We start from the raw sequence: 14255 nt of genomic DNA, 5'->3' as shown, positions 1-14255 counted from the left end.
TTCCTTTTCTCACTGATTTGAAAAAAAATAGGATTTTTGAGTTTTTAAGGAGTTCTAATCATTGTTCTGGTTGAGAATCGCTGTTCTAGGCTTTCCCAAGTTAATTGGTGTTTGTATGTGAAAGCACATGGTAATTCCTTTGAATATCATTTTTAGGGATGCCTGAGATGTTTAAAACTCCAGTAAATAGGGATGAAAAAGGTCCATCTCTGACATCTGGCCAGAAGACTGACCTTTCACCAATGTATACTGCAATGGAAGTCTCCGAGCTACTCACTCCAGAAGAATCTGGTATGTTCTTTCTAACAGAACGATGGGAGCAAGGGTTTAAGAATTTATGTTCAGAAAAAAGCAGAGTAGTGGCTGCTAACCTGGTAACATAAATGTAATCAATCATTAGTCTTGTAACCTATGCGGACTTATTGAAGAGGAGGATGAGGAAGCCCACAGTAATTATGTTTAAATAATAATAATAATAATAATTTGGATTGTTGAAGTTTGGGATTTTGCTAAGAATAAAATGTACATGATTGTGCACGGCAAGCTTTAAGCAATGTACATTTGCATTTTGTTGAAATATGGTACAGCTGGTACATGTGCAGACTAGTGTGGTTATGTGAGCAAATCAGTGTGCGGTATACTAAAATACAAACATGTTACCTACTCTAGTATTTGCTCCTGTGTACCCTTTTAATCAATGGTGAAGAAAGGTCACTTACCCTGTTGTTATTGAGAGGCATCTTATCTTAGTCTACCCCACAATAAATACATTTTCATTGAGGGGTATTCTGTTCCCTGGATAGAGCGCTGGTAGAATTTAAGAATAAATCTGTTTAATATATAAAATATTACAAGTATGTTTCAGTTAACCTGAGAATATGGCATGTATTTTCTTCAGTTGAAGAAGGCTTCTGACAACTACTTTTGATGTGCTATTGGTTACACTAGTAGTACTACAAAGGCAAAATAATCTTTCTTATACTGCCAGATAAGTTCAATTATTTTTATGAACTTTTTTGTCGGTGAATATGCATCTACAGTAAAAGCTGCATTATCCGGCACTTTATAAGCCAGAGTGCTCTATTAACCGGCATGGCAGCTTGTAAGGTAAAACCAAAACCGGAAGTGCCCAGTGGCACTTCCCCAAAGCAAAGCCCCCATGGTCTGGGGCACGGCAGCCTACGCAGAGCCCGCTTCCCTGTCCCTCGGGGCCTGTGGGAGGGGCGGCAGCAGCCCAAACACAGGCAAAGATGCCTGTATGGGCCTCTCAGTTGGCATATTTTGTTATCTGGCACCCCCATTCCCCGTGAGTGCTGGATATCAAAGTTTTTGCTGTTCCTGGTTTTATACTGAAAGCAAATCATTGATACCCTGAGTAGCACATTAAAAAGCCGTGCCCCAAACAAAAAGGCTGTGTGTTTGGGCGGGGAGGGTTGGGGTTTTTTGGGGGTTTTTTTTTTTAAATAAAAAAGTTGTCAAAATACCTTTTGCATTTCACGTATACTGAATTTGTTGCAGAATTGTGTTTTTAGAATAAACACAAGCTCTAAGAAAAGTTTCAGTTATAATATTCATGCTAAGCTTTTCCCCCTTAAAACATTCCACTGTTGATACCACTGCATCTACCTGCGGCAGCATTGGAAAAATCTCTGTAGATGATGTGCTGGTGGCCACCTTAGTTTATAACAATGTTCGTTAGACTTTTTCTGAGGCAGTTTCAAGTCTGTACAGCTGTCTTTTTCTTGCATACATCATGCAGTTTTTTTTTTTCCAAAAAGCCACCTGCTGGAAATTGCAGTGTGCAATATATGTGAAGAGATAGGATAACAGAAGTTTCTGCTATTTGTGGCTTCACCAGATGACTGTAAAAGTTTGTGCGACATCCATGGGGAACAGGCTCAGCTTCCTAGCTGCTGCTACTTGCTTATTTATTGCAAGGACTAACCTTTTTTCTTAATTCTGCCTTTCAAAAAACAGGTGCATGTCTTATTCTGGGTTATGTTTTATGCAAGAAAAGATAATATTTCTCCAACAGATGTAAATAGTATTGGGAAATGTAAGGGAAAAGTCTAGTGTATCTGCAGCTACTGGTTGTATTGATATCCTCATCCTGCAACAGTTTTCATTTGCCACCATGCCAAAGTTTCAAATGTCCATTTATGTCAATCTCTGGCTTCCATCTGTCACTTGGTACTGTTACATGCCTTCAGTATAAAAAGGAATAGAACAGTGAAAATTAAAAATTAGAGCCAGCATACAAGAAACATAATTCAGTATCAGATTAAATAAAAGGGAATACAAATGTTGTTTAATATGCATGTGCAATTCAATGTAATATTTTGTGTAGCCCACACAGAGGCCTTTACATTGTTTTCTTCATTATTCTTGTAACTAACAAGTTACTCGATTAAAGAAGAATATAAGATTTTATTCTGACAGGTTGCTTTGCCTACCTGATATTTTTCCCTTGAATGTTTAACAGTTTAATGTTTGGATGGTTGCTTTTAATTTCTTCCCAAATTATTTATTGTTGTTTTTCTTATAGGAGAAATGGCAGTATCGCCCTTAAATATTTCAAGTAGTGCAAAACAAAAACAAGTTAATCAGGAAGTTGTGTCTCATTTCCTGAAAAGAGAAAAGTCTTCAGATTCTGATAAAGACAAAGCAATAATGAAAAAGAAAACAGGAACAAAGCCATTAATAATAGCAGAAAATAAAATAAATGAGGTGACATTAGGAGCTAGAAGTCAAATGAATACCCCAAAGCAAGAGACAGAACCTCTTGAAACCTTGTCAGGTGCCAAGAAGACCCCAGAGGAAAAGATGGAGCCAGTTGAGACCTTAGCAGGTGTCAGGCGGTCCTTGAGGACCCCAAAGCAAAAGGCAGAACCCACTGAGGCCCTGTCGGGAGTCAAGCATCTTATGCGGACCCCAAAGCAAAAGACCCAGCCCGTTGATGCCCTGTCGGGAGTCAAGCGCCTTATGCGGACCCCAAAGCAAAAGACCCAGCCCGTTGATGCCCTGTCGGGAGTCAAGCGCCTTATGCGGACCCCAAAGCAAAAGACCCAGCCCGTTGATGCCCTGTCGGGAGTCAAGCGCCTTATGCGGACCCCAAAGCAAAAGACCCAGCCCGTTGATGCCCTGTCGGGAGTCAAGCGCCTTATGCGGACCCCAAAGCAAAAGACCCAGCCCGTTGATGCCCTGTCGGGAGTCAGGCGCCTTATGCGGACCCCAAAGCAGAAGATGGAACCTGTTGTAGATGATATTGCTCATAAAAGATTGTTTGAAACTCCAGAAGAATGCAAGCAAGTAGGTAACAATGTTTGTGGAGTCTCAGTTACCAAGGCAACAGCAAAAGTGAACTACCAACCAGTAAAAGATATGAAGGGAATCAGCTGTATGATGAAGACACCAAAGGAAATTGTCAGACCCATAGAAGATATGTTTGGTATCAGTAGACTACTGAGGACACCAAGAGAAAAGTATTTGCCAGTTGATGACTTTGTGGGATTGCAAAAGCTTTTGGCAGAGCCTAAACAAAAACGTTCAGATTCTGAACTGGACTATGTTGGTGTTAAGGAAATGTTTGATACTCCTGAGGAAAAGGTAAAAAACCTCATGTCACTTTCTGGCAATTTGGGTCTTTCAGTTAGCATTTTAGGCTAGGAGGAAACAGTAGGTCATCCTGCTATAACATGCTATGTATCACAGTCCATTACATTTCTTCTGGTTATACTCTTATTGCACCAATAATTCATGTTTGAATAAAGTATGCCTTTGAGACATTTATTCTTGATTACTTCTCAGCCTTCTTTTTGATGAGCTAAACAGATTAAGGCATCTGTTTTTCACTGTAACTTTTCCTGAGCCATTGTATTACTTTTTATATCCTCTCAAGTTTTTTCAGTCAGGCATCAAAAGTATCAATTCTGGTTTTTAGTATCAGTTTTATTAATACTGAATGTAGAGGTGAAATCCTATCTGTGTCCTTCATTGTTTTGCTCTTTGTACATCCAAAAGTTGTGTTAGCTTTTTCCATCTAGCTTGCCATGTTCATGTATGCCATGCCCCTAAAATGTTGGCACTGGTTTCCAGAATATGGTCCCCTACCATGTAAGAAGAGCCTATATGCCTTGCAGATATATACAACCATGTATTTGATGATACATTGTTACTTCATTTATATGCATACTTGATAAGTGCATAATTTAACTACACAACATAATACTGGTCCCAATTTTTTTGCCTGTTGCCTATGTTGTAGCAAACCTGTAGTTACCCGTATATCAGTTAAGTTCATACACATCTCGTGTATACAGTGTCGTCTTTTTCACCATTTACTTTGCAAGCAATTGTACTATGGTTAACTTCCTAGAAATGGTAAAAGAGAAGCTACTGTTAATTAGAAGCCTTGCAAATGATGAGACTTAATTAGTTTCGTGGCTGCTGGTACCACAGTGCTGACAGGCATAAACAATGTTCATTCACTATGCACTGCTGTAGTAGAAGCAGCCCTGAAAGTAACTAGCTCCCGTCATGGATGTTGGTGTGTACTGAAAGTGTTGTTTATATTAATTTCACACAATTGCACTCGAATAGCAAAAGGTGTATTAGAATATGTTTTATTTTTAATTGAACATCTTTACCAAGTGATCCAGGTGGCTATATGTAACTGCCCTGACCTTGCTATTTCTAGTTCCACCAGCCTTGTCTCCTGGAAATTTTATTAACAGTGATTTTATTTTCTTATTTATGGGTTTTAGATTAAATTGCTGAGCAGATTTGGGTTGAACACTTAGCCATGCAGAACCCCAGTGGAAACACCCCGCTTCAGTAATAATTCTCTCAAAATTGCTTTAAGATCTTGTCATTAGGTTCTTAGTTTAATGTGCACTTTATTGATACTGCTAATTTTTAATCAGGTTATTGTGTGGTACTGTCGTAGATCTTCAAGGCTTAAGTATATTATGTCTGTATAGCTATTTTTTATCCACCAAAGAATGAAATCAGATTAGTTTGACAAGACCTATTTTTTGAAACTGTTAATTATATTCCTCGTCTTTATCAGTTGTAGCCAGCATTAGTTTTTTTTCCATGTTTTTGCTTGAGACCTGCTGTCAGGCTAACCAGCTAATAGTTTCCCAGGTTATCCTATTGCCCCTTTTTTGACTAGTAGCATAGTATGGACACCCTTCTCATCTTCTGCAATCTTTCTGATATTTAAAAATATCAGATTGATACAAGGATTGATAAAAGGTTGATACCAAATGGCCAGAGACTCCTTCGTCTGACACTATAGAGGCTCTTGGGTACAGGTTATATGGACCTGTTGATTTTTTTTGTTTGTTTTGTTTTTTTGGGGGTTTTTTTGAACAGGCTAATATCTAGTAGATATTGGAATATCCTCCTTAGTTACTAATAGATTTGAAAGGACTTCATGCTTGTGTGATGAATACGTCAGCCTTTCTGTACACAAAAACCTTTATTGAACGCTTCCCCATTTCTACGTCATTAACAGTGTCTTCTCTCTCTGGTAGTGTCCTATGCCACTAATAGGTTTTATTTTTATTACTATAGATTAAAAACAACTACTTTTTCTTAGTTCTACCAGCCATAGATTTATTTGTTATTTTTAATCCTGTTAGGTCCCATCAACAGAAGTTACGGATCTCTCACAAAAAAAAGTGTTTCCTTGTACTGATTCCAGAAATGAACGTAGTAAGTATATGTTTACATATTAGTACAATAAACATTCATAGAGCTATACCTTTTGAAATTTAAAAGTATACAGCAAATAACTAAAATCAATATTTTTTGTGGAATTATTAGTAAATATGTATTGCTGTTATGCTTACAGTATTACCTCTAGATAAATCTCTACATACAGTATGAAAATAGTGCCATTAAAGTTAACATTTAAAAATGAAAGATTTTGAATGACTTAAAAAAGCATAATAAATAACCTTTCTGCAGTGGGTTGAGGCATGGATCAGGCCTGATTCAGTCATAAGAACGCTGTCTACTGAGTCATCTAGCACTCTGTTTATGTAAGATTTCTTACTACAAAACGCAGTGGGCAACTTTTTCATAAAATGAGGTCAGCTTTCAACGATTTTTTTCAGTGCAACACTGTTAGTTAAGGTAGCTTTTGATGAAATGTATTTTAAGTAGATTAACAGGATTTTGTGCAGCATGTCAATGTAACTTTTTTGGCAGAAGACCATGGGAAAAATACAGTATTTGAAATTATGACACGAATCAAAGTTTTGGAAAGAAAATCTAGGATTAGCTGCAATAAAGAATGTACAGCAGAACCTAAAATTAAAGTTCAAGATAGATCTGGTAAATCAAATGTAAACTATTAATCAAATTCAAACTATAATCAAAATGTATGTCTGTAAATTAGAAGAATGAAGCTAAGGGCATATGAACTGAAATAGATCCATGCACAATTAAAGGTTATGCATTTTTCTTTTTGTAGGAGAAGAGAAATCCTCACTCTGTAACAGCAGTGAAAAACTGTTTCTATCACTTAGAAAGAGGACTGGAGGACAGGAAAACTTAGAAATGCTAGACTCCATAGTTCCAGCTGAAAGAAACAGAGTTAAAACCGAACGTAACAAACAGTGCTCTACAGATGAGCCTTGTTCAAAAGAAAGATCCCAAAGACCAAGAAGGAACACTCGTAGAGCAGAAACAGCAAAATGTATGCAAAGAGATGAAGATGATTTTACCAAGAATCTCATTGAAGCTGTTCCAATGGAAGAATTGGAAAACAAAAAAGCAAAAATTAAAGTGACCAAGAAAAAAGGGGAAGCTTTAAAAAGAAACTCCAGAAAACAGTTGGCTGAAACAGAAGAAGTTGTGAAAATGGATTCTGACAGTGTAGGAAATATCCAAGAAATCAAAAGAACTTCAAATGAAACTGCAGTTAAAACACAAGCACCTCTGGAAGAAACTGAAGCAGGAAATAAGGATGTAGGAACAGATCAAAATTGCAAGTCAAATTACTTACTTTCTGAAAATGCAAATGAAGTACCTCTTAATGTTTACAACTTGCAGGCAAATACAAATCCAGTAAAAGAAAGTAATCCAAGATGTAGAAATAACAGAGGTAAAAAAGGTGTAATTGTGTCTAAGGAAAATGAATTTTCAAAAAATGTAAATGGTAAAGAAGCAAGTCAGACAAAAGATCGTAGTATAAAAAATATAAATGATCAAGATTTCATAATGGCTCAAACCGCTGACACCTACAGTCTTGATTCTCTTAGTGACAGTAGGAAAGAACGACACGCTGCTCAGGTTGCTTTCAGTGGAACAAATTCTTTAAATGAGTCGCAATGTGGATTTGAGAGAGAAATAAGCAGTGAAGAAATAATACCTCAAATGAAATCAGACATTGAATCCCAGAAAACTGCTACCAAAAAATCTTCACGAACAGAGAAAACTTCCAAAACCAAGAAAGATCAAAAGGATTCAACTACAGCGGTAGTTCAAATTGTTAAAGAGGAGAGTACTGTTCTTAGACTTAGGAGTACAAGGAGAAGTAATAAGGAACAAGAAGCACCCAAAACAAATCACAATGAAATTCTGGAAAATAATCCAACAGAACGCAAAGAAAATACATTGAGAAGAGGGAAAGGGAAAAAAGTTCAGTTTCAAGTTAAAGAATCTAGCTCCATTTCTCTCAGAGGAAAACATGCTGTACCTGAAGGTGACAATAAAGAAGCAAATCATGAAGATGGTCAAAATGAGACATCAAAAAAAATACCTGCCCAGGCAAATGGAAGAAGGGGCCAAAGGAAACAAGTCGACCTTGTGCTACAGGCAGCTACTTCCTCTTCTGTTACAGGAAACAGCATATTGCTTGAAGACCCTAGCAAAGATGAGACTGCCACTTCCTCTATTAAACAGAATTCCTTGAGAAGCTGGAAAAGGGAAGTTGTTTTCACATCACAGATGGCTAATTCCACTTCTCTTAGAAGAAAACATGACTTGTTAGAAGGTAATGATAAAGAGGAGACTCTTCAGAAAGATGAAAAAGTGGTTTTGGAAAATACTGCTTCCCAAACAAAAGTTAGTGCATCAACAAGAGGCAGAGGAAAAAAGGCTCATTTCACACAGCAGGCAACAAGTTCCTTTTCTCTCGGGGGAAAACATGGCTTGACAAAAAGTAATGATAAAAATGAGATTGCTAATGAAGACCAAGGTGCAGGTTTGGAAATGAGTGCTGCTTCTACAGAAGAAATTCCAACGAGAAGGGGAAGAAGGAAAAACGTTGCTTTAGTGTCACAAGAAGCAAGGTCCACTTTGCTACAGACAAAATGTGTTTTGCCTACAAATGGTGTTAATGAGGAGATTCTTAAAGAAGATCAAAACATAGCTTTGGGAAATACTACTGCCCAGACGAGAGTTAACTCAGCAAGAAGGGAGAAAATAAAAAAATCTGATTTCACACAACAGGTAGCAAGTTCCCCTTCAGTCGGGGGAAAATGTGGCTTGGAGAGAAATGGTGTTGACACTAGTGAAGATCAAAATGTGGCTTTGGAAACTGTTCCATCTGCAAGAGAGAATCTGTCAAGACGGGGCAGAAGGAAAAATGCTGTTATCTTAGCACAGACAAACAATTTTACTTCCCAAGGAGGGAAATGTGACTTGCTAACAGCTAATGTTACAGAAAAGGTTCCTGTGGAAGATCAAAATAAGGCTTTGGAGAATACATCTGAGGCAAAAGCTGGTGCATCAGCAAGGGGTAGAAGAAGAAAGGCAGATCTAGTAGAACAGGCTACAAGTTCCCTTTCACACAGGGGTAAACGTGGCTTGCCAAAAAATGATGGTAAAGAGGAGATTAGCGACAATCAAAATATCATTTTGGAAACTGTACCCTTTTCAAGCGAGATTCCACCTAGAAGGGGAAGAAGGAAAGGGGTTGTACCCTTGTCACAGGCAACCAGTTCTACTTCTCAAAGGGAAAAATGCAGCTTGTCAGAAAGCAATGATCAAGAAGATACTCATAAAGAAGATAAAAATGTAGCTTTGGAAAATGCACCGCCCCCTGAAAAATCTAACCCGTTAAAAAAGAAGGGAAAGAAAAAGATGGATCTCGTTTCACCAGCAGCTGGTTCCACTGTTCCCCACAATCAGTTCAGTCTGCCAGAAAATGATGGCAAGAGGGAGACTCCTAAAGGAGATCAAAATATGCCTTTGGAAATTACATCCTCTGCAAAAGGGAAGTCATCTGGAAGGGGCAGAAAGAAAAAGACAGATGCTTCTACTCTTAGGAAAACTGATGACTTGCCAAAAGACTCTGGTCAAGAGGAGTCTCTTAAAGAAGACAAAAATGTGGCTTTGGAAAATGCACTGTCCCACAGAAAACCTGATCTGTCAAGGAGGAAAAGAAACAAAAAGATTGAAGTCATATCACAGGCAGATAATTCCCCTTTGTTCCAAGATAAAACCAGATTGCCAGAAGATGATATTAAAGAGGTAGTTTATACAGAAGATCAGAATGTAGTTCTTGAGCATACTACTGCAAAAGAGATTATATTAAGAAAAGGCAAAAAGAAGGAAATTATTCTTCCATCCCAGGCAGCTAGTTCTGCTCCTCTTGGGAGAAAACGACACTTGCCAGAAGATGAAAGAGCAGCCAAAAAAGTAAAATCAGGTATGGCAAGGGTTTGTTTTGTATTCTTTAGCACCAAAGTATAAGTTTGTGTGTGTGTGCACGCGTGTATATCTTTGGAATGTTTTAGACCAGGTATTCCTTCAGTTTGTTTATGGGTTCCAGACTGTTTTGATCAAAATAATTAACACATTGATAACACTGTAGGCCTTTATAATTAAATTTTAAAATATATTACCATGTCTGTAGAGAGAGAGGGAGAGAGACATGGTAATATAAATTATCTGAACTAGTGTAATGATTATGTAAGAGATGGCATCACCCCTTCCTTTATTACAAAATAGTTTCTATAGTTTGAACTTTATTGCACACATCAGGACTTTTTTGGATTCCCCTGTAGCACCTTGCAAGCACCTACTCCTTCATCCCCCTTAATTTTGGGGATGCCCTGCAACTCATTTTTCCCCTTGGCAATGGTTCCCATTTCCATGCCAAGGGCTGTGGGATCATGCTTTGTCCACTTCAGTTATTCTGTTTTACTTCCTGTTTTAGGAGATGTGACCTATCTGTCTTCCTCCTTTTTCTTCCTCCTTATTTGTGAGAGAAATTATTCAGGGAATTAGCATCAAAAGCTCTAAAAGGATGGACAGATATCAGGTAGAAGTATTAGAACATAAGAAGTATCATAGTGACTCAGATCAGTAATCCATCTAGCCCAGTATCCCATTTCCAGCAGCAGTAAACATGAATGCTGTAGAGGGAGAGCATTGAACTGGATATCTTGAATGATTTGTCCTTATTCAGTATTCTCCCTGGCATCTGATTTAAAGATGCCAGAGAAAACCTCTCTAACCAGTTTGTTCACCATTAGTACAGCATGTCAACCTGTGGGTTGTGACCCAAAAGTGTCACAAGAACATATAAAAGGGTCAGGAACAAACTTTTAAAAAATAGATCAACAAATTTTAAAAATAGATTCTCCTTTAAAGGAGAAAAAATGTGGGAAACTGGCAGAGTTCCAGCCTGCAAGAGCCTCTGTCCCACACACTGGGGGGTTGGGTCCTAGAACCAGTGGGTTGGGATTGAGGGGCACTGGCTTGGGATTGGTCGTCAATGTTTACAGGTGGGTCCTGGTACAAAAAAGGTTGAGAACCACTGCATTAGTAGATCTTGCATTTGTTAATTTTTCTGATCCCTTTTTGAACCTGGCTATGCCATCTGCCTCTGCTCCCTCCTGTGGCATTATTATTCTTGATATAATGTTGAAAAGCAGTGCGAGTCATCCACTAGTTACTTAAGGAGGTGATGCCTGAAACGGATCCTGAAATTTTAAAATCGATTTGGAAATGAGAAGTAAAACAGATATAATATTGCTTCCCCACAGCCTGGCTGACATAAACCATGTTAGTTTGCTATGTGGGCCAAAATTTAATTCAAAACAGGATATAATGTATGAAAATGATCATTATGTAGAATTAAATATAGAAATGCCATCAGTAAGGATTTCACAAGCTTGGTGAACCAGAAATGTATTTACATAACTATATTTTCTTGTATACCACATGCCCATGAATAAGATGTACACTTTGCTTTGGGAAGGCAGAATGAAGAAGAAAAGATTTTTCCAGTTTTCTGGCTGAAAGTTGACTGAATGGAGCAGCTTATTTAGGAGCTCATTTGCCTTCAGCCAGCTCATTGGCTGCTTTAAGCAAAAGCTAGTTGTACTCTCTCAGTTGCTGCCAAATTGGCAGCAGCTTTTGGCTGTTTGCAATTTGGCAGTCTGGGAGAAAATTTTTTAAAAAATGGACTCCCTCTTGCTGAATGTTTATCACGGAGAGGAGTAGAACCCTCAGCAGATATTATACATCTCCATACTTGTATTCTGGTGCATAAATTAGCCTGCCCAATTAACTCCACAGTTTTGAGGGTTATTCTTTGGCGGGTGCGGGGGGGAAGGTGCATCTGGTATGCTAGTAAATGGAGTATGAAGTCTTTAATGTAGTAAAATGATAGTAAAAATCACATGTTTTGCCTGGCACGGTTCTTGGGGTACATGTGATATCTTTTATTAGATCAATTGAGTAGTTGGAAAAATGTTCTTTGCAAGCTTTTGGGAATAAACACCCTTCTTCAGGCATAGGGAGTCTGCTCTTGTTCTGAAATCTCTAAGGACTGAAAAAATATTAAGTGTGACAGGAGGTCAGTGAGAATCGAAATTGGGAAAATGAAGGGTGGAGAAGTGAGGGGAGGAGGAGAAACCATATTTTGCCTGTCATCAATTTTCTTCCTCACGTTTTATTCCTTTTCCTCTTTGCTCTCAACTGCTTATTTTCCTTCTGCACTTGCAGTCTCAACTGATATCCCATTCATGTTGCCTTCTGCTTATTTTTAGTTTCTTCCTTAAAATTCTGGATGATCTTCTATAGGAGATCTTTCCAACAAGTAGCACCACTCTGCCAGCAGTGACTGTTTCTTGGAAAAACTTGTTTCCTTATGCACATATCCATAGTTTTTTTTATATGAAAAACCTGACTTTCCAGCTTCCTTTGGGTTGGTATCATTACTTTGTATTCTTCATTCTCTACATGGTGAAATATTCCTAAATGTTTTTAGTAGGTATTTTTTTAGCCTTTCATATATATCATCAGGAAAAAAAAGAGCTAAAATATACTAGCTAATTGGGTTTGGTATCCTCATTAACATTAGCCTAGTTTCAAAAATAGCTATAAATCTTTAGGGATCTATCTTAAAAGATATAGTTTGTGCAGAAGTATGGCTCTCAGATAGTTTATTGTATTCATGGACATCAGCTCTGGGATATAGCCATTGGGGACATTTCTTTGAAATAGTGACACTGAAGATTGAATTGTTTGATATGTGATACACACTTACATTTAGTATTTTTGTTTACAAGGAGAGAGCGGTGAAAGCAGAACTTTGCTGAGAGGAAGAAGAAACAAAACTCAAGAAAGAAATGACAAAGAAGATGCAAGCCTGATTCAGACTGGAATAGAGAGGAGAACAAGAGCAAGTACAAGAACAAGAAAGTAGCCTTATTTAGTAGTTGGAGAGCAACTTCTGAAATATGTTCAGGATTTGATTTTGCAATTTTTTTATGTAAATGGATGTACATTTGGATTTTAAAGCAATTGGTGAATTTTCATATAATGGAGATGCATATTTTAACCTGCTTTATGTATATCATTTAGTTCTTTTAGTCTCATAGTTTGACAAGAAGTGGCATCCAAACCCTGAGAGAGAACCACAGAAGAAAGAAAAATGTCATACACAACTTGAATTTGTTGGCCACACATTTCTTTTTTCTCTGCTCATTAAAGCAGTCTGGCAGCTATATTATCTTGTATCTGTCCATGGACAGCACTTGTCTAGTTGAATTTTAGTTGAGCTTTATTTTTTCAGGGAAGTTTTGTAAATATTCTTTAAAAAAGTATGGGTTTTTATTGGCAAAACGTTTATGTGGGAATTCTGATTTTTAATAGCTTCAGTTGATTGTACTGCAGAAAATGCAGATGTTAAGTCATTAAATTTTGTAAATGTTCATTAGATTTCTAGTGTTTTGTGATTTTAAGTCTGCTTTTAGATTCAAGTGTATTAGACCCTCTGAGGAGCAGAACCCTCAGCAGATTCTTTATGTATAACTACTGTTGTTTCCTCTCAATCATAGAATCACTGTGTAATTCTCTCATTCTTCCAAGTCATGGCTGTCTAACTTGTAGCCCATGGGCTCCAACCCAGGTGCCATTCCCACTATCAGTCTGTCTGCTGCTGCCACCAGGGTCTTCAGGCTCCTGCTTCCTCTTCCATTTTTTGCTTCCTCCCCCTTCCCATTGGAAGAGAGGGGGAGGAGAACTCAGAAATTGGGGCAGTCCTGTACTTAAGTTGCATACTATACTTAAAAAAAAAATCATGCCTTTATATGAAGAGTCTCCTAGAATGTTATGGTTTCCCTACTACATGAGGGAAGACTGCTTCTGCTCAGCTGTTCCAATTATATATGATTTGATACAAAATGATCAAAATATGATATAATGAAATTAAGCTGTTCCTCTCCCTGCTGCTCTTAATTGCTTTAAGGAGAGCAGTAATAAATTAAGAAGCACACAGACTTGCAATATTGTAGCTCTTTGTGTAGTTTAGAGGTTTGGTTTGGTTGGTTTTGTTTTCTAACTAAAAATCAGTGCCTGTACCCTGAGATGATGCAGTTTAGTCTTCAACACTGGAGACCCCCTTGCATCTGTAGTACTGGAGTTTCTGATTTAGTGAAGAATTAGTATTTCCTAAAGCCTATGCCACGCTCTCAAGGTTCTCATCACCTATCCTTGCAGGAGCGGGGTGGGAGGAAGAGGTAGGACCAGTAATGAGTTAGGGTAAACAAGAAAATATTGGGCTTAGAAGAGAAATATATATTTTGCTTCTTTTAAAGCTGTATGATGCAGGTAAATTTTAGGTTGAATGTAACCAGACAGAATTGTTTGTCGTTAATATTGGCTTCCTTGTTTATTGGATGCTGTACATCATTAGGGCTGGTCTCTGAGAAAGGACAGGCTTTTTGGTACAATAGTGTTCTTATAACAAACCTGCTTTTAACATTCCTGATAACAGGAACTTTTTT

At 37.8% G+C, this 14255-nt stretch overlaps 1 protein-coding gene across 8 annotated transcripts in view; it reads left to right on the top strand.

Moving 5' to 3' along the window:
* MKI67 (marker of proliferation Ki-67) overlaps positions 1-13188 on the top strand; it is a 39103-nt gene extending 25915 nt beyond the window's left edge. For all 8 annotated transcript variants that reach the window (XM_090056548.1, XM_090056549.1, XM_090056551.1 and 5 more), the window contains 5 exons: positions 157-291; positions 2546-3606; positions 5646-5718; positions 6482-9664; positions 12537-13188. In XM_090056548.1, the coding sequence (XP_089912674.1) occupies positions 157-291; positions 2546-3606; positions 5646-5718; positions 6482-9664; positions 12537-12673 (4589 nt within the window). In that variant the 3' untranslated portion in view covers positions 12674-13188. The remainder of the gene's footprint in view (positions 1-156; positions 292-2545; positions 3607-5645; positions 5719-6481; positions 9665-12536) is intronic.
* Positions 13189-14255: the final 1067 nt, after the last annotated feature.

The sequence above is a fragment of the Crocodylus siamensis genome, chromosome 7 (assembly GCF_052110815.1).
Source record: "Crocodylus siamensis isolate JL-2025a chromosome 7, ASM5211081v1, whole genome shotgun sequence".
NCBI classification, from domain to species: domain Eukaryota; kingdom Metazoa; phylum Chordata; order Crocodylia; family Crocodylidae; genus Crocodylus; species Crocodylus siamensis.
Note: the sequence above shows the minus strand (reverse complement) of the source record. Positions and strands in the feature narration are given on the sequence as shown.